The sequence below is a fragment of the Eptatretus burgeri genome, chromosome 16, assembly GCF_056783735.1.
Source record: "Eptatretus burgeri isolate ZD-2024b chromosome 16, Ebu_testis_v1, whole genome shotgun sequence".
NCBI classification, from domain to species: domain Eukaryota; kingdom Metazoa; phylum Chordata; class Myxini; order Myxiniformes; family Myxinidae; genus Eptatretus; species Eptatretus burgeri.
The window spans coordinates 38,716,979-38,743,647 of NC_140976.1; the positions used below are offsets into that span (position 1 = coordinate 38,716,979).

At 45.8% G+C, this 26,669-nt stretch overlaps 1 protein-coding gene across 11 annotated transcripts in view; it reads right to left on the reverse strand.

Moving 5' to 3' along the window:
* The window catches only part of LOC147010886 (uncharacterized), a 122,270-nt gene that overhangs the window by 61,467 nt on the left and 34,134 nt on the right, over window positions 1-26,669 (reverse strand). For 10 of the 11 annotated variants that reach the window (XM_085860147.1, XM_085860149.1, XM_085860148.1 and 7 more), the window contains one exon: window positions 17,060-17,986. In XM_085860147.1, the coding sequence (XP_085716273.1) occupies window positions 17,060-17,986 (927 nt within the window). Of the gene's footprint in view, window positions 1-17,059; window positions 17,987-21,824; window positions 22,003-26,669 lie in introns of all 11 variants that reach the window. The other variant, XM_085860154.1, reaches the window with a different exon arrangement.

A 26,669-nucleotide genomic window follows, 5' to 3' on the forward strand; every position in this document is an offset into this window, starting at 1 on the left:
AGCACCCCCTCGTCCGCCTTCGCCGCCGTCACCTCTCCACAGCTCCGTCCTCTTCACTCCGTGTAGTACCACTTCTTTCCAGCTCCACCGACGACTCTCTTGAATTCCGCACACTCAACTCTCAACTTCCAACTGAACTCTTACTCAACTTCCAACTGAACTGACCCGACTGACGAACGCAGTCGTTTTTATAAGCCCCGTGGCTTCGCTCTTTCACCCTTGACCCTTTGCCTCCGACCCTTCACCTGGCTCCCCATTGGCCCGAGGAAAAGTGGGCGTGAATGCTTTTTGATCCATGAATTTGCATATAGCGACCGTCCTCCAACGCCCTGGAGGCGGGGCCAAATCGCCCCTCGCTCACCGATTGGACGGAACAAAAGTGGGCGTGAGTCGTTTTTGATCCGTTTTTCTGCGGAAAGTCGGTGATGTTTTTGAACACGCTGCTCGGTGCGCGCCCCGCACGAGTCCAGCATCGGTGCCCACGAGTGGCGCGAGATGACGGTGATGCGATGGTGGCGAGTTGTGACGGTAAAGGTCGTGGCGGTTGTGGTGAAGCGGCGTTGTGGTTGGTGGTTGTTGTTGTGATGGCCGCGTTGTGGTTGGTGGTTGTTGTGTGATGGCTGTTGAGACGTGGTTGGTGGTGGTAATAATGGCGGCTGGTCCAAAATAAAGATAGTAAAAGAAAAACGGCTATCCTGAAGAGTCGCAGCCCGCATGAATGACATTTATTCCCTCTAGACAACGGGTTTGGGCCTAACTACACATATACTTACCGAGATATCTCACCTAAGGGACCTGAATGGTGGTTTGTGAATTTCGTCAACCACAACACTACCCCCTCCCCTTTTTACAGACTCGTCCCGAGTCGTCAAATTTGTGTGCCATCATGTGTAGTTTTCCCCTAGTACATTTTACCTACGGATCCCTGAGTGCGACATTCATGGTATTCGTGTCCCCAAAATAAATAACCTGAGGGCTGAGTAACTACCTAAACAAACTCACTCACACAGACGACTTAAATAAAATTGCCGGCGCTAAGACAAACATGCCGGGGGCGCACTCATATGTACAGTACATCTTAACCTTAACTTACAAATTTTACACTAAACCATGGCCCAGGATCAATGAACTCTGCAAAAAGAAAGCAGTTAACAGGGAGCCAGGCTGCTCGCATGCAGTCTCTGGCTCAAAACAATGCAGGTGACCGGGAACGTGGCCGGCTGCTCACACGCAGTCCAAGGCCTTCCCTTTTGAACTGAACGCAGTGAACCACAACGGTGCATGGGCTGCACAAACGTAGTCTCCGTGCCAGCTCAAGTGGCACACGCAATGAACACAACGAATGGGTGGATGAATGGTTTGAACTGAACGCAGTGAACCACAACGGTGCATGGGCTGCACAAATGCAGTCTCCGTGCCAGCTCAAGTGGCACACGCAATGAACACAACGAATGGATGGATGAATGGATGGACGCAAACACGGTGCACGGGCCGCCACTGCAGGCCCGTGTTGTAGCTGCCAACAGGGCAGTTCTTGCAGCTTGCAAACTGTTGCCTTGCGGATCCTGGCGCACATGGCAATGAACAGGGGGGTGGGGCAAAGCAAAATTGAACGGGGCTGGTGAACGTGGGCAGTGGGCATGGCATGGCAAAGGCAGCAGGCAAACACAGCCCGCAGAAGAAGGCCGCCGCAGGCAAACACAGCCGGCAGATGAACTGGCCGGCACAGGCCTTGAAGAAAAACAGCCAGCCGGCAGATGAAGTGGGCCGGCACAGGCCTTGCAGCACAGCAGCTGCAGACGATCCAGCCGGCACAGGCCTTGCAGCACAGCAGCTGCAGACGATCCAGCCGGCACAGGCCTTGAAGCGAAACAACAGCTGCCGATGAAGTGGGTCGGCCTTTGCCTTGCAGCGGAGGTTGGTGGAGGGAGTGCGGTGGTGCTGGCCACTCGGAAGGCGGGCTCGGACCTACCCTACGGTCTCCCTCCCAACCTATCGCCTTTGCCTGTCATTGTCTATACCCACTCCCTTAATTTGTCAAACCCCAATTTAGCCCCAACTTATTTTCTTTTATTTTTTTACTTCCCCACTATAAATCGTCCCCTAACCCCCTTTATCGTCTTTGTTCAGCTAACCTATCCTGTCACCTAGCCTACTCCCAACCCCTACGTTCCCTTCCCGGAGGGGAATAAGGGAGAGCTAGCGTCCTGTGTCGAGGCCCAACGAAGCCTCAGAATGGCCTCCCCAGAGTTCGGCGATCTATAACCAAAGTGGGTCCAGCGGCCCACAACGGCAGCGAGGGGATGGATGGTGCGGAGGGGTACATCTCCTAATCTACCCTATCCATTTAACTGTTAAACTACCCCGGGGCTTTCAACAAGCGCCTCTCGCTTAAACTATTGGTTCTATAAACCCAGATTCCCGTCGCCTGTGTTGGTGTCCTTACAATTTCAGGCCTCGCCCCCCAATTTTCTCTCCGTGCCCTCACACGGTCTCATGGCTGGGACACGTGGCTCCCTTTGGCAGGCACGACCCTCTGCCGAATCTCCAGCTATGGCACCCCCGGGCACTACACTGCCTCCGAGCCTACCAGCTCCCTAACACCGGGGAGTTCCCCCCATGGCACCTCCCCTGAAACGCACACGTGGCAGGCTGGCTTCCCGGGCCCCTTTCCGAGGGTCACCCGTGCCCACAACACTGCCCACGCGGCTAATGGCGCCCCGGGCCCCCGCACCAAGCAGGCGCACCCGTGCCCACTACGCTATCCCGGCCCCCCATGGGCCCTTGGCCTACCACGGCCGACTAGCCTGGTGCCCGGGGTACCCACTCAGCGATACTCACTTTTCGCAGCTACGCTCCCAGCCCGTCAACAGGGCTCCTGCACCCCTCCAAACGGGTTTCGAGCCTACATTCACACCAACAACAAAACAACCTCCATTTTGTAAATTTGACTAACCCCCTAACTCACTCTACACTGACCCCGGGGTCCCTTGGGCGGGAGTCACTCCTCCCCCCAATCACTCATCGCACCATGCATTCCCCATTCGCTCCATACACACAGACCCGCTGGCCTCACTCACTCACCAAGCAGATGCCTCCACCTCATAACTCACCAACAACTCTTCAACACACTCACCACTGAACTCTGCCATCCTTCTATCTGCATCCCCTAACTAACTCGTGCTCCCACGTCGTCCCTTAAACTACAGCACGTTCCTTTTAACACTACGTAGCTAAGCTACGTCCCCACTACACATCCAAAGTCTGTCACTGTCTTCTAACTCAAAAAATCATTTTATTTCCCAACCTAAATCTCGCTACAATCCCTCTAACTAATCCATTCCACAGACTCCATGAGGACTTACCCCTGCCCCATGGAGTCGGTCTAACTAAGCTAACCCTTCCCCCTAACTAGTTTCCATCCTGTGCCCAGGTCAAGGGGGTCTTCCACCCCTTGCCCAGCAATCCTGTGCACCCGAAAGTGAGGCTTGCCCCTTTTTTTTTTTCTTTACCTGCGCAGCACCAGCGCGGAAACTCAGAGCTCGCGCACTTTGCACCTGCCCGTGACGTCATGCAGCTGCACGTGTTCCTCGTCCCTCCTTGGACGGTACCATCCGGCAGGGATACCCCTCCTGCCGGATTCCAACCCCACGTGCAGCCATGACGTCACCGTGCGCATAAAAAAAACAAGCCCCACGTCTCGAGGGGTTCCCCACGCGAACACATGTGCCTTGCCCGTTGGAGCTTAACACACACGATCGCGTGGAGAACCCATCCGGTCCAAATCCGTTTACCTGCCTAAGCTTTGTCCGTCCGCGGGATCGGCAAATCCACCGCGTGCGTTTCCGGACCGGGACTTCACCCTCGCAAGCGAGCACGTGGGGGCCTCGTGCGTTGCACAGCACGGACCTCGTGCTCACTGCTGGGTGAACCCGGCACGGTCCTCGAAACAGCTACAGCCGCTACTCGGCTTTCTTTCCTCACATGTCTCCGTCGTCGCCTCCATTCCACCCACGCACACCTGCGTGTTACGACGCTCACACTCCATTCCGTTACATTCACACCGGGAGACGCGGCTGCGTGCTCCCGCATGCCAACCGACATCTCCCTTACATACCACTCTCTCACACTCACGGTCTCCCTTGCACTCGGCCGTTCACTCACGCATGCTACCTCCCTCGCACACGTGGCTCCACGCACTCGCGGCCTTTCACTCACTCGTGCCTCACTCACACACGCGGGGGCACTCACCCGCGGTGCCTCATCCACACACCGTGCCTCACTCACACACGCGGGGACACTCACCCGCGGTGCTTCATCCACACACCGTCCCTCACTCACACACGCGGGGCACTCAACCGCGGTGCCTCATCCACACTGGCCGTTTCATCCACACACACGGCCTCTTCCACACACGGTGCCTCATCCACACACGGCGTGCTGGGAAGCACGTACTCCGGCACCATCGCCACCACACCACTCACACACGGGGTCGCTTCCACACACGGGGACGCACTCACGCCTTGCACCACACACACAGGGACAACCACACTGGGGATTCGTGTCCCCACAAGGGTTTCCGGGGCCTCTATACCCCCCAAGCTCTCCAAGCACCCGTTCGCAGCACTCCTCCCCTCAACCTCGCAAAGCACGACCGAACTCACCTGGTCGTGACTCGCCTCAAGGGGGCATACTCCCTCCCCTCGTTCCTGGAGGGGGCCATCCAGCTGCTCGCACCGGGCCTCCACCCAGTCCACCAGCTCACCCCCATTATCCACCACTACCTCTGTGTGTGTCTGTGCGTCACTTACCCCGTCTTCATCGTGCAGTCTCTCCTCTATTTTTTTTGTCTCCCGTGTCTCTATACATTTATAAGTTTCTGTTGTCGTCACCTCGTGTCTCGTCTCACACGTTTTGGTCTCCCCATTTAATTTTTCCCTTTCGGTCACAGTCACGACCCTCGCCCAACACGTCCCCCGAATTATTTTGTTACCCGCCTCCACCGCGGGCCTGTCAGCCGTTGCACCCCCACCCAGCTCGTTCGTTCCTACACGTGGAGTCGCCATTTTGAGTTCCCTGCTGACGGCCTTCATGCCCGCCTGCAGGCATCGGCCCATGTTCTGCGTCTCACCCCGCAGCTTTTTCGTTTCTTCCTTCATTTGCTTGCTCATGTCTTTCATTTCGTTTATAATTTCATTTACGTTTGTATCCATCTTTTCGATCAGTTCCGCATTCATTTTTGCCAGCATGGTGAATAGCTGGGCCATGTCGGGTGCGCTTGGGTGAGCCGTTTCGGCAGGGGTTGGGGAAGGGTTTTGGTGGAGAGGGGGAGGAGAGGTGTCATACACCGCGGCCGCTGCCGCACCCATTTCGGGCTCTGGGTTCAGTTGGGCGAGTTCGTTTTCCTGTACAACCAACATTTCCTGCACGGGGATTTCATCCTGAGCCATGGATTCTACACATTCTACATCCATTTCTAATACCCCCGGCTCCCGCTCGCCTTGAGACGCCATCTTGCTTCTCTTAAAGGGTTAATTTAGCTCGCTCGTAATTTGGAGGGAATCGGGGGTCGCTTCTCTCACCCCTGGACCGATTCCCGTGAATTTAGCTGGAGACAGGAGAGCCCGTTTTCCCGTTCTCCGTTACCAGTGCCGTGAGGAGGGCGATGGGTTTGTATCGCACGACCTGACACCAGTGTTGCGGATTCGCGCCCGCCAGCGTGCGGACGGCCACGTAACTCGAATCGCGGCACGTCGCCCACCGGACGGACAATCCAGTCGTGACCCTCTCGGACTAACGCCGGGAACCAGTCACGGGAGGACCTTTCGGTCTCACCGCGATCGTGCCAATCGGCCCCCGCGTGGGATAGGGTTGCTCGCCAAATTCGACCTACCAAAGTACCCACACGGAGGGTAGACCGGGCGATCGCACCTCACCGCAGGTCGACTTCGGACACGGGCCACTTAAGCGACCCGTTCCGTACTATCGGGATAACCGAGCGGTGTTATTCGTCGGCCTCGACGGTTCGATTAATTATCGGGCGTCTTAGCCCACGACCAACCCTTTACGTGAAGCAAGATGGGGATTCAATGAAAGAAATGACGAAGCGAAGCGGGAAAACAGTTCAACAATAAGCACATTTATTTCGCGATGAACGGAAAGCACACATATACAATTCCACCAAAAGCACATGTAAAAGAAGAAGACAAAAAGCAAATGCAACAATGCAGATCTATCCGACTACCGGGCACTCGGCAACACTTATACAATTGTACTTCACAGACGGCGCCGACAACACATATTCCCAAAGCAAAAGAAAAGAGAACCACCCTCCAGGATGAGGGGGTAGGCGGGCCTGGGGCCGAGACCGTGTCGGGCCTACCCGTCTGATGATGAGACGCGAAGTGGCGGTGGTGCCTCAACTCCGCGGGCTTCGCGGACAGTGTCTGGTAGGGGGTGGGAAGGGGGCGCCCTTTGTCGCACTATCTCAGCGCGGGGGGAAACAGGAGGGGGTTGCTGATGCTCGGGGAAAGGAGGATATAACCCTGTCTCGGGTCCCGCGGCGAGCGTCTCCTCCTCCACCTCTGTCGCGTTGCTGGCCTCTCCCTGTGCCGTTCCCGGCACCGACGCGAGCACCCCCTCGTCCGCCTTCGCCGCCGTCACCTCTCCACAGCTCCGTCCTCTTCACTCCGTGTAGTACCACTTCTTTCTAGCTCCACCGACGACTCTCTTGAATTCCGCACACTCAACTCTCAACTTCCAACTGAACTCTTACTCAACTTCCAACTGAACTGACCCGACTGACGAACGTAGTCGTTTTTATAAGCCCCGTGGCTTCGCTCTTTCACCCTTGACCCTTTGCCTCCGACCCTTCACCTGGCTCCCCATTGGCCCGAGGAAAAGTGGGCGTGAATGCTTTTTGATCCATGAATTTGCATATAGCGACCGCCCTCCAACGTCCTGGAGGCGGGGCCAAATCGCCCCTCGCTCACCGATTGGACGGAACAAAAGTGGGCGTGAGTCGTTTTTGATCCGTTTTTCTGCGGAAAGTCCGTGATGTTTTTGAACACGCTGCTCGGTGCGCGCCCCGCACGAGTCCAGCATCGGTGCCCACGAGTGGCGCGAGATGACGGTGATGCGATGGTGGCGAGTTGTGACGGTAAAGGTCGTGGCGGTTGTGGTGAAGCGGCGTTGTGGTTGGTGGTTGTTGTGATGGCCGCGTTGTGGTTGGTGGTTGTTGTGTGATGGCTCTTGAGACGTGGTTGGTGGTGGTAATAATGGCGGCTGGTCCAAAATAAAGATAGTAAAAGAAAAACGGCTATCCTGAAGAGTCGCAGCCCGCATGAATGACATTTATTCCCTCTAGACAACGGGTTTGGGCCTAACTACACATATACTTACCGAGATATCTCACCTAAGGGACCTGAATGGTGGTTTGTGAATTTCGTCAACCACAACAATATATATATATATATATATATATATATATATATATATATATATATATATATATATATATATATATATATATATATATATATATATATATATATATATATATATATATATATATATATATATATATATATATATATATATATATGATTTTCCACAATCTACTGTCACGGACGAATTAAAGTACATCATCAAAATATTATTTCGCTTTTTAGGATCAGATATTGTCCGGACTAAATAAGTGTCGAAATCTGTTGTGAAATCTGATAATTTAAAGTAATAACGAGTCTTATAATTAAGCCGATATACCTGTTTACTTTAAGCAAGCAAGGCTATGTTCCCCCCTTCTCCATAGATACACAAGAAAATGTGAAATTTCCAAAGCATTAAACTCATCTTTTTCTAATGTTTGGAGAATTATATTGAGTGAACAAAAAAATTTGGGAACGCAACAAAATTAACCAGCTTAATTGAGCTTCATGATTTAAGGCATTTACAGCTTGACCTCATGGCATGTCCCCCAGAGGGACTGCCTATCCATGGCATCTGCCAGATCTGTGTCTATATTTTTGGACGTTTCCTGATGTGCTCTTTAGGGAATCAAAGCAAATCTGGTAAGAAAAAAAAAAAAACGGACGTACTAAAATAAAGTTACGTTTGCACGCATCTCAAACCGACGCACCACGTGACACGTGCACACACGTGCAAGCAAAATGCCGCTTTTTCTGCAATGCTCATTTCACAGGCGATTGAACTTTGCGATGTCTCCAAAGTTGTTCTGCATTAAGCTGAAACTCTTATGTGGGTGGTCATTTTATTTCATCAATTCATTTTATTTCATTAACTGCTGCATGCGTGCTTAAGACGGGCTTTAAAGCTAAACGGGAATACCTTTATGGTATGTAGCGACAGCCTGGCCAACCGTTCCTCATCAGCCATTTAAATGGAGTGCTTGCACGAGTGCTAAAGCCACTTGTAGAGCGCCCATTATCGACAGCGGTACGACGCCGAGTCGTTCAGAGCGAATCATTCCTCCTCTGCGGATGATTTTGCCACACGGAGTCGTTCAGATCGAATCGTTCCCCTCTGCGGACGCTTTTGCCGTCCCAAGTTGTTCAGAGCGAATCATTCCCCTTTTGCGGACGCTTTTGTCGCGCCGAGTCGTTCAGAGCGAGTCGTTCCCCCTCTGCAGACGCTTTTGCCATGTCGAGTCGTTCAGAGCGAATCGTTCCCTCTCTGCGGATGCTTTTTCCGCGCCGAGTCGTACAAAGCGAATTGTTCCCTCTCTGTGGTTGCTTTTTCCACGCCGAGTCATTCAGAGCGAATCGTTCCCCCTCTGCAGACGCTTTGGCACGCCGAGTCGTTCAGAGCGAATCGTTCCCTCTTTGCGGATGCTTTTGCAACGCCAAGTTGTTCAGAGTGAATCATTCCCAAACTTTTGACTGTTACTGTATGTCCGGGCGGTGGTCGCGTCCAGGCGGTGTTTGTCTCTGGGTGGTGGTCGCGTCCGGGTGGTGTTTTGGCCGGGCAGTGGTCACGTCCGGTTGGTGGTCGCGTCCAGGTGGTGTTTGCTGTGGTGGTAGATGGAAGGATTTAATGAAGAATTTAGCATTGTGTGCAGTTGGTCGGTCCGTGGAAGAGAAGAAAGCATCTCGATGTAACCAAGTTAGGGAATCTGTGAGCTTAAGTGTTACGTGTCACCACATGAGGGGTGGTGCGGTGTTAATTAGCTGAGGGGATAAGAATAAGTTCCCCAGTATGTGATTGCCTTCTGTTTTTCATATTTCAAGCAAGGCAGTAAAGGTGGGAAAAACGACCTTGAAACCACAACAAACAGGGGAGAGAGCACGAGGAGAGGCTGGTGCAGTGAAAGGGGCTTTGAACTACTGCATAGGTCAGGAGATCGGTCGCACGTGTAGTTTGTGAGGGGCTTCAAACTACTGCATAGGACGGGAGATCGGTCGCACCTGATAGAGAGAGAGATCTGTGCGATCGAGGTCTAGGTATACATTCATGTATGTATGTATATACATACATTATATATATATATATATATATATATATATATATATATATATATATATATATATATATATATATATATATATATATATACACACACATACATACTGTACATACATAATATATGTATACTAGCGATACCCGTGCACATGCACGGGATAGCAGTACAACATAGCTGGTAGGAGACAACAGACCGTACACGGGGAATGACAAAAATACGCATCGTACAGAATGCAAGTGGTACTATGGAATGCCAAGACTTCCCAAACATTGTTGGCATGTCCGCCAAGTGCCACAGCAATTTCATAGGGATCGTGTGACGGTGAGCCGAGTTTTTAGTGTGATAGTGTAATAATATATATATATATATATATATATATATATATATACATATATACATATATATATACACACACAGATATACATAATATATAAAATATAAATAAATACATACAAGGCAAAGGCACACAACATACAGTGATCCCAAGCAGTTATTTTGTTCGTCTTCGTGCAGTCAGACCTTCCCCTCATGTCTCGTGGGTTAACGGGACGAAGTGCGTTGCGTGGGTCTTATCGCTTGGTCTAATTATACCTCGATCTTGTATCCTATTCTATTCTGATTTATATTCCAACCCTTATTTTTAGCCATGGTACAAATCAAATCAAGTAAGCAAACACACACAAAATGAATAACAAACATCTGCTCAGTCTCCCGTGAGAGAATCACCATAAGAATGAAAACGCGACATGGCACGTGTATGGCATGCCCTTTGATTCAAATTTGAGTGCCAATTTCCAACGGCATCTCAAATTGCTCACCCCTCACTCACCAAAAAAACTCACCACCTCGACAAACACCTCCCACACACGGGAAAAATATTCCCGTGCCTCCTCGTACCTCTGTATTGATACAATTCACCACCAAACAGAGGCGTGCTGCACAGCTCAGGGTACTCGGACCGCGTGATGCGGGGACAAGCAATGGACGTTAGTAGCACCAACTTCATCTCGCCAGGGTGCCCCGTGTGGGCACACGGGATTGATACGACCCTCGTCCAGTCGCCAGAACATGGCAAGACGGGCAGCAAGGGGTGGGGGGGGGGGTCGCGGGTAGAGCAATCCGGGATTTCGGAACGGAGCTCAGGGCCGTGTCACGCCGGATGTGCGAATGAGACCACTTCCAGCCAGAGGAGCCTGGCAAGGCACGGCTAGGACCGCTGTGGGCAAATAGAGAAGCGGGAATCGGGTCACAATGGGTCGCTTCGGCTCGTCACCCCACCTTTTGCCCGGGGCTTATAAAAGGCAAATCGCAGAGCCGTCCGTCCTCTTTTTCGCCTGTCTGCCTCACCCTTTCCTTCACTGCTCCTCGTTGTCTGCCCGTCGCTGGATGTTCACTCGTAGTTGGTGTGCGACACACGTTCTTCTTCTGGAGGACCAGTGTGGAGCGCACGTTGCCACAAGCCCGAGCAAAGTGACTACGCAGAAGATAACGCGCTGACTCTTGAGGTGGGAACGCTCAAGCTGAGCATCGCACGGAGGTAAACTCTTCACTCAAAGACCTGTGTGCACGACTAGGCTTGGGATCTTTTGCCTCACGCATCTTCTCTCCTCTCTCTCTTTCCACCCATCTATCTCATCCCTCTCCCACACCACACCTCCCACTCCCATACCTTAGACACCAATATTTTTCTCTCCTACCTCCGCCAAAGCGTACTGGGTTGCCTTGGTCGGCTGACCACGCTAGGTATTGCGAGGCCGTTTATCCTAATCTGCTCTCTAATCTCCTCGGGTTTGTGAGTGTGTGTGTATATGTGATGGTGCCTGTCGTAGCACAAGTTGACATTGTAGAAGTTCTAACGGGATCAGTCTCTTCTGTGTCCGCTTTTGTAAATTGCTTGCCTTTTGTCGCACCCCACAAATTCCTTGCTATCCCTGATGAACATAATAATAAACCCCATTTACTGTGCCACATAACTTTCCTCACTTAATTGTAATTAAATGCTTGTGTGGAAATGTTCCCAGCTCATTGTCATCTTTTCCTTCATTGGTCCAGCATGGTTCGTATCTGAGCCGAGCCAGGAAGCTATCCCCCAACGATGTGTTTTTCTAGCCAGTACGTTCTTGGGCTTGGGCAGTTACGCTCGGCTGCATCTAATCTGGTTTGAACAAGGCGTACAGATGGCGTGTCCCCCGGTAATTAGATCACGTGACCATTAGGTTAAACGGTATTTATTAGACGGAGGACTCTCAGTCACGTGGTCGAGTTATTGGCGTTCACGGTCGATTAGCGACCTGCCGCGTCACGAAGTTATTCATGTGAAAACAGCCTGCGATTCCGGAGTCTTGTGGGAACCCGAGGTAGCTTCCCCCCCCCCCCCCCCCGCTGGTGGTATTCTCGCCCGCCGACCCGGGGTCCACAACAGTTTGGTGTCTGGAGCGGTATTCGAACCTGGGGTGTGCTGAACGCACCCTCAAAATTAAAGGTCCCATGACACTCAAAAGTACTGAAATTGCATATATATATATCTCCTATAGGAGTTTTTCATCGTGATTTCTGATCTGACAATGTTTTTTCACAATCCTCGTTCTGTAAAATGTAAAATCAAAAAAACAAACCTCTTAGGGAACGCCCCTAAAAATTCTGCCAAAATCCACTGAAAGAGGTGTAACCCACATGACGTCATCTCCAGAACAACAAAGGCTGCACGTAAATTACTCGGGTTGGTGGGCTACGTGATTGTATTGGCTTCCTGTGTGTTTCCACATTCGATTGGCTGACTCAAACGCTTCGTTCATTTCTGCTTTAAAAAAAAAAAAAAAAAAATCAAACATTTGGTTTTGAATAATGGATGACATGGACTTTGATTTGTCTGGTAGCAACAGTGAGTGTGAGAGAAATGAAGGACTTTGGTCTGAATCAGATGCAGAATTGTCGGATAACGTAGTCGCGAGAGGTGAAGTTCAGGCATCTGAAAATGGAATACGGCCTTACCAGTTCGAGCCCGAAGCAGGACAAGCAGAGGAAACTGACGATGAAATTCCCGGAGTTCATGATGATCGGGAGGACATCGAAGGAAGACTTGGCAATAACAACTGGTTCGACTAAATCCTATTCGTAATTCAATAATGTAAATTCTACTTTCATACTGCTCGATATCAGAAATATTTTACTGAGGTGACGTGACCAGCACAGGCATGTTGCACCGTGGCGAATGAATCGCAAGCAAGGCCAGCCCATGTCATCGGCTGTATCTCTCCGCGCATAAGAAGAAGCAATCTCGCTGTCTGGATACGATGAAAACTTGTGTGCAGAACACACCTTGCGACACAATTGTCTAGAGTAGTCCGATAAATCTGACGTTCTGTTGCATTTTTATTTATTATATTATTACTGTCGTCATGTAGTGCCAGTAGAAAACAATGAAGAAAAGAGAATAATAAAAGAAAGCTACAGCACGTCAGATTTATCGGACTAGTCGGACGGTCGACGGATTTATCTGACTAGTCTAGACTCAAGAGTTGACAAGTAACTTGTATTAGCATGCACACAATGTACAAGTCAATGCGTAAGAGTCCTGAGGCTATGAGGCCGTGTAATAGGACAGATAAATTTGTCTTTCAGAGTTGTGCCAACATATTTTCCCTGTTCATTTATTACAGCATTTTGGCTAAATGTTAATGAATAGCAAGCCAATGGAAGCAGTACCTTCACTTTAGAATAAACCCATGTATGTCGAGTGCAGCCATACTTGGCTTGCATGTATGTGGAATCGTACCCATCCCAACAGGCTGGTTTCAACAAACAATTCAATAAGCTGCAAAATGTGGGTGCAGGTTTTTCACATCGTTTGATTTTAAAATTATTTCCTTGCACCTTGAGATGATGCAGTATTAATCTTTAGTATGTTACTTGTATGTCCCTGTAAGTTTATTTTTTAATGGAAAGGTTCAACAGTCGCATTTTATATTTTGTGGACATGGTATAGCCCTTTATTGTGCATACATGTATTGGATTTGTACACGACTACGACAAGGTAGTAAAGGGATAAATAATTGCCTCGTGATTGTTGTGCATACACGGCTCAGAAGCAGAATTTCTTTTCCGCGAAACAATCACAGGAATTAAGACGATCAGTGAGATAGCAAACACATGTGCGCAATTCATTTGTACGTACTTTATACGGCACGCGACGTCTAATCAATCCACTCTGAGCGAGTCGCGTTCTGGAGATGACGTCAACGGTCACGTGACCTGCGGTTCACTGAACTCAACTTTTTTGAGGGGCGGGGCATAGCAAGTTGTGAAAAGCACTACAAATGTTTGAAATATTGGTCTAATTATCCCATTATTGATTTTAAAAAAGAAACTTGGGTGATTTCTTCACTAGGAAGGTCAAGTTAATATATAAATAACCAGAAAGTTTTGAGTGTCATGGGACATTTAAGAGCAGGTTATATAAATTGTATTTAATTATATTATTTGTCCGGACCATGGCGGACCAAGACGAGCTGGTTCAGGTGGGTTTTGAAACAACAATGTTCGAGGAATCCATGGCTCAGGACGACAGTTTTGAGCGAGATCGTTCCCTGCAGCGATACCCAGAGATAACGTTGGGGGCAACCACGACAGCAACAATGCTTGGGGACCCCACCATCAAATTTCCCTCATGGAGGACAAAGCGAGTCCAATGGGAACCATACCAAACAGTAGTAGATCGGCCTCATAAAAGCCACTGGATATGAACCATTTTATGTAAATGATGACTCGTATGATAGGTGACATGAAAGTGGATATGCGAGGTCTGTCTAAAATGTAACGGGACCGATTTCACAGAAATTTTATTCCAAAAAAATATTGAAATCACAGCTTGTCCCCTTCAAAATAGTTTCCCTCCAGTCTCACACATTGTCCATCCTCTTCTTCCACGCTTCGATGCACCCCCGGAAGGCTTCTTCTGGAATCCTCCGGAGCTCCGTCATCACGGCACTTCTGATGGCTTCTACATTAGGAAATCGGGTCCCCTTGATCACCCCCTTGAGCTTGGGGAATAGGAAAAAAAATCACAAGGGGCCAAGTCTGGCGAATACGGGGATGGCTCCAGAGTGGACACGTTCCTCTCCGCCAGAAACTGTCAGATGCTCAGGACACTGTGAGCAGGGGTGTTGTCATGGTGGAGCACCCAGGCGTTGTTCTCCCACAGATCCCTCCTTTTGTGCTGGACCGATCTCATGAGGTGCCGGAGGATCTCCTCGTACACGTATTGATTCACTGTTTGTCCCTGTGGTAGAAACTCGAAGTGGACGATGCCCTTGATGTCAAAAAACACGATGAGCATCACCTTGACCTTCGACTTTGACATCCTTGCTTTCTTTGGTCTTTGTGATGCCGGACTTTTCTAACAACTCTGAAGTTTACTTTATTTTTCAATTTTTGGTAACCTAAACTTTTTTTTAACCTCTGGCAGTTTACTGCTTAGCTTTGTACCATTTCAGGTTATTCACTGGACTTTAACTGCTTAAATGTCAGTAAAAACTGGAAAAGTGAGGGGGTTCTAAAACTTTTGACTGGTAGTGTGCATGTATATATATATATATATATATATATATATATATATATATATATATATATATATATATATATATATATATATATATATATATATATATATACTCTCTATTATAATACCAAGGTTGCACACTAAAAACTCGGCTCGCCGTCACACGATCCCTATGAAATTGCTGTGGCACTTAGCGGACATGCCGACAATGTTTGGGAAGTCTTGGCATTCCGTAGTACCACTTGCATTTTGTGCAATGCATATTTTTGACATTCCCCGTGTACGGTCTGTCGTCTGCTACCAGCTATGTTGTACTGCTATCCCGTGCATTTGCACGGGTATCACTAGTATATACATATACATAAATCACATAAAACATGTAGAAATGCAAAAAAAAAAAAAAAAAAAAAAAAAAAAAAAAAAAAAAAATCAAAATTTTGTTGAAAAAAAAGTTGCAAAAAAAATTTCTCGAAATTTTTTTGGGGACGTTGGAAATCACTTAAAACATGTAGAAATGCAAAAAAAGAATTGTTTTTCTCTAACAATTTTTTTTTGGGGGGGGGACAAAGTCCAAAATCTCATGGCATGATCCTTGGCCCATACCTAACCCCCCCCCCCCCACACCAAGTTTCGTCGAAATCCGTCGAGGAGTTTTTCAGAAAACTGTTAACAAACAAACAAACAGAAAGGGGTGAAAACAGTCACCTCTGATCTTTGATGGTGGAGGTTAAAAATAAAAAATAAAAATAAAAACTTTTTTATTGTGGAGACACTGGAGTCTAAATGAGCAGTAAAAAGGGAAATCTTTGAACAACTTTACTGCAAGTTAATCTTTACTTTTTCCAACATAAAATGTGTGTGAAAAAAAAACTACAACAGAAAGGAAACAAACACCCTTCAGTGTTTATATTACCCTCAGTGGTTTTACAATGGTTTCTCAAAATATGTTGAGTTTCTCGGAATCTGCAGAATTTTATGACACTGCAAGCTGCACTGATAATGTTTGTACACTTTCTGTGAGCCTGCAATGTGTGTCAACTTCAAGTTATACAAGCAAAACAGCTCTAAGCAGGAGCTTGTGGTCTGATATTTAAGAACTAAAATATTTCAGTCAATAGTGGTGGATATTAAGATACAGAAAAGTTTCAGACCTTGGACTCTCCCACAACCCCCTTCTCCTCCATCCTTACTGATGGGGAGAGCACAGAATTGAACGCAAGCCACAGCAATCTCTACAACTAGTGTGGTTATTGTAGTGTGAGCTGTAAACATACTTGATTGTAAATAAATCATTAAAAGACAAAGTACATAATAAATCATAGCTGTTGTGCTGTGTGCGAAGGAGAGCCAATTCGACAAAACACACCACACACTTAGATCAGCTTTAACAAACTTATTTAAGCCGTCCTGAAGTTAAAAAACATCGACAATGATCGGATTTTTTTTTGTACTCTTTCAACAACCATTACAGTAATGGAAAATAATATGACAAACTCGTGTGAAGAGAAGAGACAGGTAGCAGAAATAAAATTATGAATTTGTCAACAGATGTCTGGCACAGATGGGAAGCATGAAGCGAGGATGGGAATGCCAAAGTAATAGCGTGTCTTGAAGCTTGGACAAGCCCAAACCAATAGTCATCTCAATAACATATCACAGTTGTAATGTTTAAGACCACCAATAAAATGCTTTGATTATTTCAATCTCTGGTTCTGAAAAGGAAAAAAAAAAAAAAACTCAATATCTTTATAAACAGAAATGTAGGCAAAATGATTAGATGGCATCAGAGGGAACCATGGCTAGAGGAATAGAAAAGCCTGAAGCTAGTGAGAGATTGGGGAGCATGAAGTAGAAAGACTTAAAAAGAGGGTAGGAAAGAGGAGGGGAAGGTAGGAAAAGGATAGAAGGGATGGGAAACTGCATCATAACAATGAGTTGGATAGGAAAAAGCAGAAAACAAATAAATGTGTGCGTGGTTTGCGATGCATGAATTTATAGAATGTAATTGAAAATTGATGGATCACCTTCCGTCGGGAGTGGAAGTCCAAATGGGCACCATTCTCACTGTGCATCAGCACCAGCAGACAGTTTCGCCAACGCACTTGTCCACTGGAACTCACTTCCTCAGCATTGGCAAAGCATACTTGGCCTCGTTGACGTATTGGACAAGTTGTAGAGTCACCAAGGTTACATTGGGTGTTTCGTCGTAACCAATTCAGTCTCCCATTTCGCTGTTCGCCAACTGCTATGTTGGACTGCTGTTCCGAAGGTGCCTGCAAGGTACTCCGGCGTTGAGCCAGGCGCAAGAGTCTTCGGAGCCCATCCCAGAAATGACGAAGATGGACGCTGAACCTTAATCGGCTCCCAGTACCATTTCCGCCACTGCCAGTTTCGGCCTCCACACTATCACGAACAGTCGTTGCTTGGAGCTGGCTCGGTGATGGTCTGGGTGAGGATTGTTGGGAAATCTGCAAGGGAGATGGTGGTCGCTGCAATAAGAGTCTGCTGTCACGATGCTCTGCCACCAAGGTTGGCACAGTCTCTGGCACTGTGTTGCACTGTTTTGAAGTAATGAAGTCCTGTCCAGTGGCTGTGTAACGGTCATCTGATATGCCATCCACATTGTCACACTTCTTTGGAGATCCACCCCTAGCCAACCAACCAACCTGTGGACTGCTCCGACTTGGCAGAGCATCTGACGATGCTCCCTTGGTGCTTGATGAAGGACTGCCGGGTCCAACTTCGGCCAAGAAAGAGCGCACAAAGCTTTCAGTAAAGGCCTGAGCAATGACAGGTGGGGTGGTGGCCGTGTCTGTTGATAATGCATGAAACTGCCCGGCCACCTCGATGGCGGTTTGCTGGGCGAGGCGCTCACAGATTTGGCGCCAGGGCGCACTCGCCTCTTCCGCCAGGCTGCCATTCATGCTCACGCCACATGTAGCTCTCTTCCTCTAAGATGGATGGTGGGGGAGGGAAGGGGGAATAAAAATAAGTCAGTCAATTACATATGTGCAAATGAGATAGCAATTTGACAAGCAAAACATCGAGTGGAAATACAAACCTCACCATGGCAGTGAAGGAAACATTGGTCGAGTAGAAAAGAAAAGAAAATTGGTTCATCCATCCAAACATAAATAAATAAATAAATCCCTCTTCACTCACCTTATTAGTCCTGCAGCATAGTCTGATATTTCAGATCAATTGTTCAAATTTGCATAAAAGCACCAAAATTGGTACACATGTAGAATAATGTATTCCGAACAATTCTAGATATGGAGCCACCCGAGATTGTGCCTTGGTCAGCTTCGGCGACCATTTTCCAAAATGTCCGCCATTCTACTTTAGCGAAATTGGCAATATGCTCTTATTTTCTTATTGTATTGGTGGTAGATACAAGGAAAGTGTAAAATTCAGTAAATTGATCATGAAAAGGTGTATTCAAATATTATGAGCCAGTATTTTCGGCAAAAAAGCCATTATTTGATTTGTAAATTGCTGCTCTCCTGAAACTTTTCACTGAAAAGTACCCATTATTGCCTGGAGAACAAGAATCAAATGATATTCATCACATTCAATGGGTTTGGAATCAATAAAAATTGCATTATAGATTACATACTTTACTCTATTTTGAAAAGGGAACTGATAATCGTGATAATGACAAACTCAGAAAATGTAGTCAATTTATTGCACACTTCACTTTGAAGCGGCTACAGTTTACTGTCTACTACCATTCTACCAGGACACATGGTACACGCATACATCAGTCTAGTACAATATGAGTTTCTGAGCTCAAGTGTACTGGCTCTGGATCAAGAAGTCAACACTTTTACAAGCAATGCGACTTTGCATTTGCACATTCTAAGCTTGGCCAATATCTCAGTCTGTGTCTACTGCGTCTGTCTACTGGCATTCTCCTTCACAAGCACACAGTCCACTGCATTGCAGATTAGCCTTCTTGCATTTGCAGCGGTTTCTACAGCCTTTTTTGCAGCCGCACGACACCAGCTCAAAGTAGCTTTTTGAAGCCTCAGGGAGTGTGGTCCAGAGCGGTTCGTAGGACCCATCCTCTGTTTGCTGCCAGCCCCAGTTTGTTGGTGATGGAAGCACGGGTTGAGGGACCAAGACCAGCCCCCAGACATAGCCACCCTGGAAGACTGATCTCTTCACATGCTGTTCCAAATCATCATAGGTAGGTGGGATGCGCTGGACAGAGTTCCTCTTGGCGAAGAGTTTCTTTCTGGCCTCGTTGATGTCCGTATATGGACTGGTGCGGTCATAGAGGAGCACCACAAACCTTTCAATGCAGTACATTGTGTTATCCTGGATATTGACTGGCGTGGTGGTCAGGGTCACAAGAGAATCTGTCAGTTCTGGAAACGAGTTCCATGTGGCCCAGGCAGATTTCTTCCCATGCCCCACGAATGCTGATTCTGTGTCACATCCGATCATGGTGTGTAAGACAGGGAGGGCACGTGCCTTCTGTGGACCGAGGGAGGCAGCTATTTCATGGGCAGGGATGTAGCGGTAGTTCTTGCCCGTCCCAATTTTCTCATGCCCAGGTTGGTTAAATGAGTGAATTTGGGTGAATGAGTGAGTTTCATGGGTGAGGTTAGATGAATGAGTGAGTTTGATGAGGCTTTTAGGTTAATGAGCGAGTTAGATGGGTGAGGTTGGGTTAATGAACGAGTTTGATGGGTGAGGTTGGTTAAATGAGTGAATTTGGGTGAATGAGTGAGTTTTATGGGTGAGGTTAGATGAATGAGTGAGTTTGATGGGTGAGGTTGGGTGAATGAGTTTGATGGGTGAAGTTGGGTTAATGTGTGAGTTTGATGGGTGAGGTTGGGTGGATGAGTGAGTTATGTGATGTTGGGTGGACGAGTAGTACCCCCACCATTATCCATCACCCACAACCCCCCCTCCACCCCATCGTCCATCAGCCACAACCACCCCATCATCCACAAAAATGCCCCCCCCCCCATCACCCACACAAAAAGGTCCCCCCCCCCATCACCCACAACCTCCTCCTCCCTGCATCATCCCCCCACCCCCACCCCACTCATCAAACTCACTCATTCTGCAAACCTCCTCCATTAAACTCACTCATTTAACCAACCTCACTCATGTGAGTATATTAAAAGTGTTTGATATCAAATTTGTGACTTTTGTCTTTATTTTATCGGGCCGGTAGAAATTCTGCTGGGCCGGTAACTTTTTCTAGTCACCGGCCCTGCTGGCCGGTGGATAAAAATGATAATTTGCACCCCTGTGATGAGAAACATCCCCATAACATAATGCTGCCACCACCATGCTTCACAGTAGGGATGGTGTTCTTTGGGTGATGTGCTGTGTTGGGTTTGCGCCAAGCATAATGTTTTGCATTTAGGCCAAAAAATTCCATTTTGGGTTTGTGAGACCACACACCATTTTGCCACATGGCTTCAGAATCTCCAGAGTGGTTTTTTGCATACCTGAAAAAGGGACTCAAAATGGCCTTTTTGGAGTAATGGCTTCCTTCTTGCCACCCTACGTACCATACAAGCCAGACTTGAAGTGCTTGGGATATTGTTGCCACATGCACACAGTGACCAGTCTTTTCCATGAAGGCCTGTCGCTCTTTCAAAGTTGCCATTGGCATCTCAGTGACCTTTCTGATCAGTCTCATCCTTGCTTGGTCATCCAGTTTGGAGGGACGGCCTGATCTAGGCAGGGTCTTGGTGGTACCATACGCTTTCCACTTCTTAATGATTGTCTTGACAGTGCTGCAAGGGATATTCAAGGACTTTGAAATCTTTTTATACCCATCCCCTGATCTGTGGTTTTCCACAACTTTATCCCAGAGCTCCTTGGTTCTCATGGTTGAGTCTTTGCTGTGAAATGCACTACCCAGCAGAGGAAACCTGCAGAAACAGCTGATAATCATAAATAATCAATCACTACAATTTCACACAGGTGGAGGCCAATTAACATGGTGCGTGATTTTGAAGGTGACTGGTTATACCGGAGCTAATTTACAATTGCTATTATAATGGGAGTGGACACTTATCCAACCAAGATATTCTAGTTTTGTATTTTTAATCAATTTTCTGAAATTTGTACAATTTGTTTTTCACGTGGAAGTTGTGGGTTACGATGTGTAAATAAAGGTGGGGAAAAAAAGTCTGATTTAATGCAATTTAACTCCAGGCTATAAGGCAACAAAAGGTTTAACATTATACGAAAAGGGGGGGGGGGATGGAGACTTTCTATCAGTACTGGATATTCCCCATAACTACTGGACCATAATTGTGATGTTACATGTCAATTGATGAAGCGGTTCAAGAGAAAGTTTTTTTTTTTTAAAGATTTTCGTTCAATCCAATATGGCTGCCAGACCATGTAACCTATGAAGTCATCATTATCATTAAAACATTCTACATGAGTAGTCGCTCCTATGGTGAAAATTGTGTCAATCGGATAAGCGGTTGCAGAGAAAACAAATAAAATTAGCACGGACAGATGGAAGGACGTACGGACAATCCGAAAACATAATGCCTCCGGTGACCATCAGCGAAGGCATAAATAAGTGAAAAGAACATCCACCAAACAAAAGTTACATTCACAGGCTATGCAAGCAGGGAAGGAAGAGGAAGAGATTGGGACTACACTCTGTGCAGAGCGTTGGTGCTGCTTAAGCAGTCTCCTTGGCTATTAGGCACAATTCTGGATGGGTCGCCACACCGACACAGTATACCAGCATGCTGACACTCATTTTGCCGACCTCAGAAGGATGACCGGTCGAGTTAACCCCACCTGGTATCAATTCAACAGCTGAGAGGGATTTGAACTCAGGACGCTCAGATCCAAAGCCCACCACTCTAACCATTAAGCAAACACCAAGCATAGCAGGGAAGGAACAGCTTGCAAGAAGTGAAGCAGTTGGTGAAGCCTTGAAACACTTCCTTTACCGGTGTGGGTTCAATTCCAATGGCTGCGAGAGACAGAAATTCCCGTATCCTGAGATGGAGTGGCATCCTTTCCAGGATTGGTTCAAAGCCACAGAAATGTTCACGAATTGCCGGGAACACCCAATGATCTGACATGGGAATGGGCTTCCACCACCACCACCACCACCACCACACAGGAAGCATTCATGTTTTATGCACAGCAAATTCACAGTTGAGAAATCTTTCAAAAAACACGACTTTTGCTTTCACATTTTCTGATCATTTGCTTCCAGGTGCAAGAGCAAGACACAGATGGTTTGTATATGTATGTACACACATTTTTAGGTTACGTCATGATTGTGGAAAGCATAAACTTCCTAATCACATGTACTTGCACAATTGGACTTTCATTTAATTTTGCAATACATTTGAAAAATCAACTACCATTTAATGACTTTAGTTGATTTATCTTCCTCTTTCCATCTCAGTCTCAGTCTCCTACCCCTCCCACCCCCACCATATCCCCATTGCACCCCTTCCAATAATCCATAAACATTTAAGTTACTAAAAGCTTTAAGAAATCAACAGAACCCATGGATTATTATTGTTATCAACAAGAAAGCTCATTTGCTCAGTTTCAAAAGATTGAAATCAAGGTTTTTCTGATTTGTTCTGCCACTCTCTGATCCCACCCCCTCCAACACCTATCACCTCCAACCCACACTCGATGCACCCAACCTTTGCTTCCAGAATGCAAGGCGGCTACTGTGTTCAGCTATGAGAGCAATTATGAACTTTTAGTTCAACACTGTCCTGTTAAATCGTAAGTAAAAACAATCATCAAATGTTTATGAATTCAGATAAATTCTAACACTTCAAAGGAAATATCGAGTTTGAATCATTGACGGCTGAAAAATTTAAATTCATACTTGACCGTGCTACACAAGCTCAATCTCAGCGTGCCTACGAGCACACAAACAAGCTTGTGTGTCAACATGTGACCAAACATGGGATGAACATTTAAGTTACTAAAAAAAAAAAAGGCACTATCATTCACTCCATTTGCCAATCCACCAAACAAAAATCCAACTGGGAGCAGGGAAAAAATAAATAAAACATGGCTGGGAAGTGATGCTAGCAGATTTATTCAGCCACAATGACGTCAAAACTCTTCTCGGTAGGGTCGCTTTCATAAAAGGTCATTTCCTGTTAAGAAGCAGAGAAAGGAACTCTTATGGTTACTGGCATCACTTCCGAGGCAGTGTTACTGGCTGCTCAAAGTCAATCAGGTTTCATGGGTGTTGGGGGGGGGGGAACAGGTGTGCGGAAGTCAATTCGAGGAGCTCCCAATTGTATGCAAAACGTTTAATAATCAATTGGAAATCTGATTCACATTACCCTTAAAAGTGACTTCTAATGTCCCAGTTGAGACAATTACTCTTAAAAGTACAATAACATCACAAGTCAAACAACCAGAATAATACGATCGATGAAGAACAAAGAAAAAGTTGCCCAATAAGGGGAAACAGGTAAATGGAAGAGGAATGCAAGAAAGCACACAAATTAGTAGTGATCGAGCTACCAGAGCTTCCAATCTCAGTATCCGATTCCAATGAGTTCAGAGTGCAGAATAAGTCAACTTTGTCTGATGTTCCAATCTCCAACGTGAACTTTCATCAAACTGAACAAGACAGAGGTCAAAAAAGGTCCTCAAGACCAGGACTTAACTCAGCAATGAACCAAGGACACGTTTCAACAACAACAACAAAAAGCACTTACAGCGCCTTCAGAAAGTATTCACACAACTCGACTTTCGTCACATTTTGTTGTGTTTAAGCCGAAATTTAAAATGAATTTCATTTAAATTTTTTGTCACTGATCTACACAAAATATCCCATAATGACAAAGTGAAAACATGTTTTTAAATTTTTTACAAAAAAAAAAGTCTTGCATCAATAAGTATTCAGCCCCTTTGCTATGACACTCCAAATTGAGCACAGGTGCACCCAATTTCCTTTGATCATCCTTGAGATGTCTCTACAACTTGATTGGAGTCCACCTGTGGCCAATTCAATTGATTGCACATGATTTAGAAAGACACACACCTTTCTATATAAGGTCCTACAGTTGACAAAGCATGTCAGAGCAGAAAGTCGACCATGAAGTCCAAGGAACTGTCGGTAGAACTCAGATAGAATTGTGAGGAGGCATAGATCTTGGGAAAGGTATAAAACAATTTCTGGAGTATTGAAAGTTCCCAAGAGCACAGTGAGCTCCATCATTAGGAAATGGAAAGAATATGGAACTACCAAGACTCTACCTCAAGCTGGCTGTCTGACCAAACTAAGCAACTTGGCAAGAAGCACCTTGGTCAGGGAGGTGACCAAGAACCCAATGACCACTCTGAGAACAACAGAGTTCCTTCGCTGAGATGGGAGAACCTGCCGGAAGGACAACAGTCTCTGCAGCACTTCACAAATCTGGGCTTTATGGGAGAGTGGCCATATGGAAGCCACTCCTGAGAGAAAAAAAAGGCACATAACAGCATGCCGAGAGATTGCAAAAAGGCACGAGACAGACAGAGCAGGAGGAAAAAGATTCTGTGGTATGATGAGATGAATAGTGAACTCTTTGGCTTGAATATAAAGCATTTCGTCTGGCAGAAACTGGGCACAGCTCGTCACCCATCTAAAACCATCCCAACCGTGAAGCATGGTTGTGGCAACATCATGCTATGGGGATGTTTTTCAGCGGCAGGGACTGGGAGACTTGTAAGGGTAGAGGGAACAATGAATGGAGACAAATACAGGCAAATCCTTGAGGAGAACCTCCTTCAGAGTGAAAAAGACCTCAGACTGTGGCAAAGATTGATGTTCCAATCGGACAATGACCCCAAGCATACAGCCAGATCAACACTTGAATGGCTTCGGAACAAGAATGTGAATGTTCTTGAGTGGCACAGCCAAAGCCCAGACTTGAATCCCATTGAGAATCTGTGGAAAGACTTGAAGATTGCTGCTCACCGACGCTCCCCATTCAACTTGACAGAGCTTGAGCAAATCTGCAAGGAACAATGGGAGAGAATCCAAAAATGTAGATGTGCAAAGCTGATACAGACATACCCAAGAAGACTCAAAGCTGTAATCACTGCCAAAAGGCACTTCTACAAAGTATTGACTCGCCAGGTTGAATACTGTGACGCAAGACATTTCAGCTTTTCCTTTTTAATTAATTTGTAAAAATTTCTAAAAACATGTTTTCACTTTGTCATTAAGGGGTATTTTGTGTAGATCTGTGACAATTTTTTGTCTTTATTCAATCCATTTTAAATTCAGGCTGTAACACCACAAAATGTGACAAAAGTCAAGGGGTGTGAATACTTTCTGAAGACACTGTATGAATACTGGATAGAATTTTAATAAGACCTTTGGATTGCTTTCATTGTGCAAACCAACAAAGTGCAAAAAAGTTGGCAAGAATGGGCAAATCCGCTGGATCTGGTCTTTTCTCAGCACCACTGAACTTCTCATGGACTGCAAGGAATTGTCATACAAAGTACTGCTCTCCATTGTAAGCCAGAAACCCTGCACACCATTTAACTCCTCGATGCAACAGAAACCAAAATTATAATCATTGCCATAACCGAGCAAGAACACAAATGCAGGGCCAGCTCCTTTCCCAATGTCAACAATTCTACAGCCAGTCTTCAACTGGACTTGCATCACTAGCCTTTTCTAGCTCTCTTCGTTTCTCTCTAGTCGAGACCCAAGAAGGTTCCACACGTTTATCCAATCATCGATTCTATTAACATGTTTGAGGTCGAAGATTCCCATCATTTGTACACCTTTTCCCTTGCATCTGCAGCCTTATATACTGTCATGTACCCCTCCAAAGTCCACCTGCTACACTGCCATAGTCATTGCAATGACCATCCATTGCCGTTTTTCTGTTTCATGAGTCTTGGTTTGGTGTAAAAAAGAAAAAAAATTAAAATTAAAACACCAGTGCTTAATTATTTTTTTTTAAGAGCTTAAAAAAAAAAAATTAATTTTTTTTTAAAAAGAAAAAAAAAGATGCACCGCCCTCCGATACACAGCATATGGTTCAACTTAATGTCATCTATCTTGTAATAACGGCTTCTGCAACTGTTACATTACTGAAACAGTGATTCATTTCATATATATATATATACATATATATATATATATATATATATATATATATACACATATATATATATATATACATATATATATATATATATATATATATATATATATATATATATATATACACATATATATACATATATATATATATATACATATATACATATATATATATATATATATATATATATATATATATATATATATATATATATATATATATATACATATATACATATATATATATATACACATATATATATATATATATATATATATATATATATATATATATATATATATATATATATATATATATATATATATATATATATATATATATATATATATATATATATATATATATATATACACATATATATATATATATATATATATATATATATATATATATATATATATATATATATATATATATATATATATATATATATATATATATATATATATATATATATATATATACACATACATCACACACACGTGGTTTCCATCTGTCATAACCCTCTTGTGACTCAAGT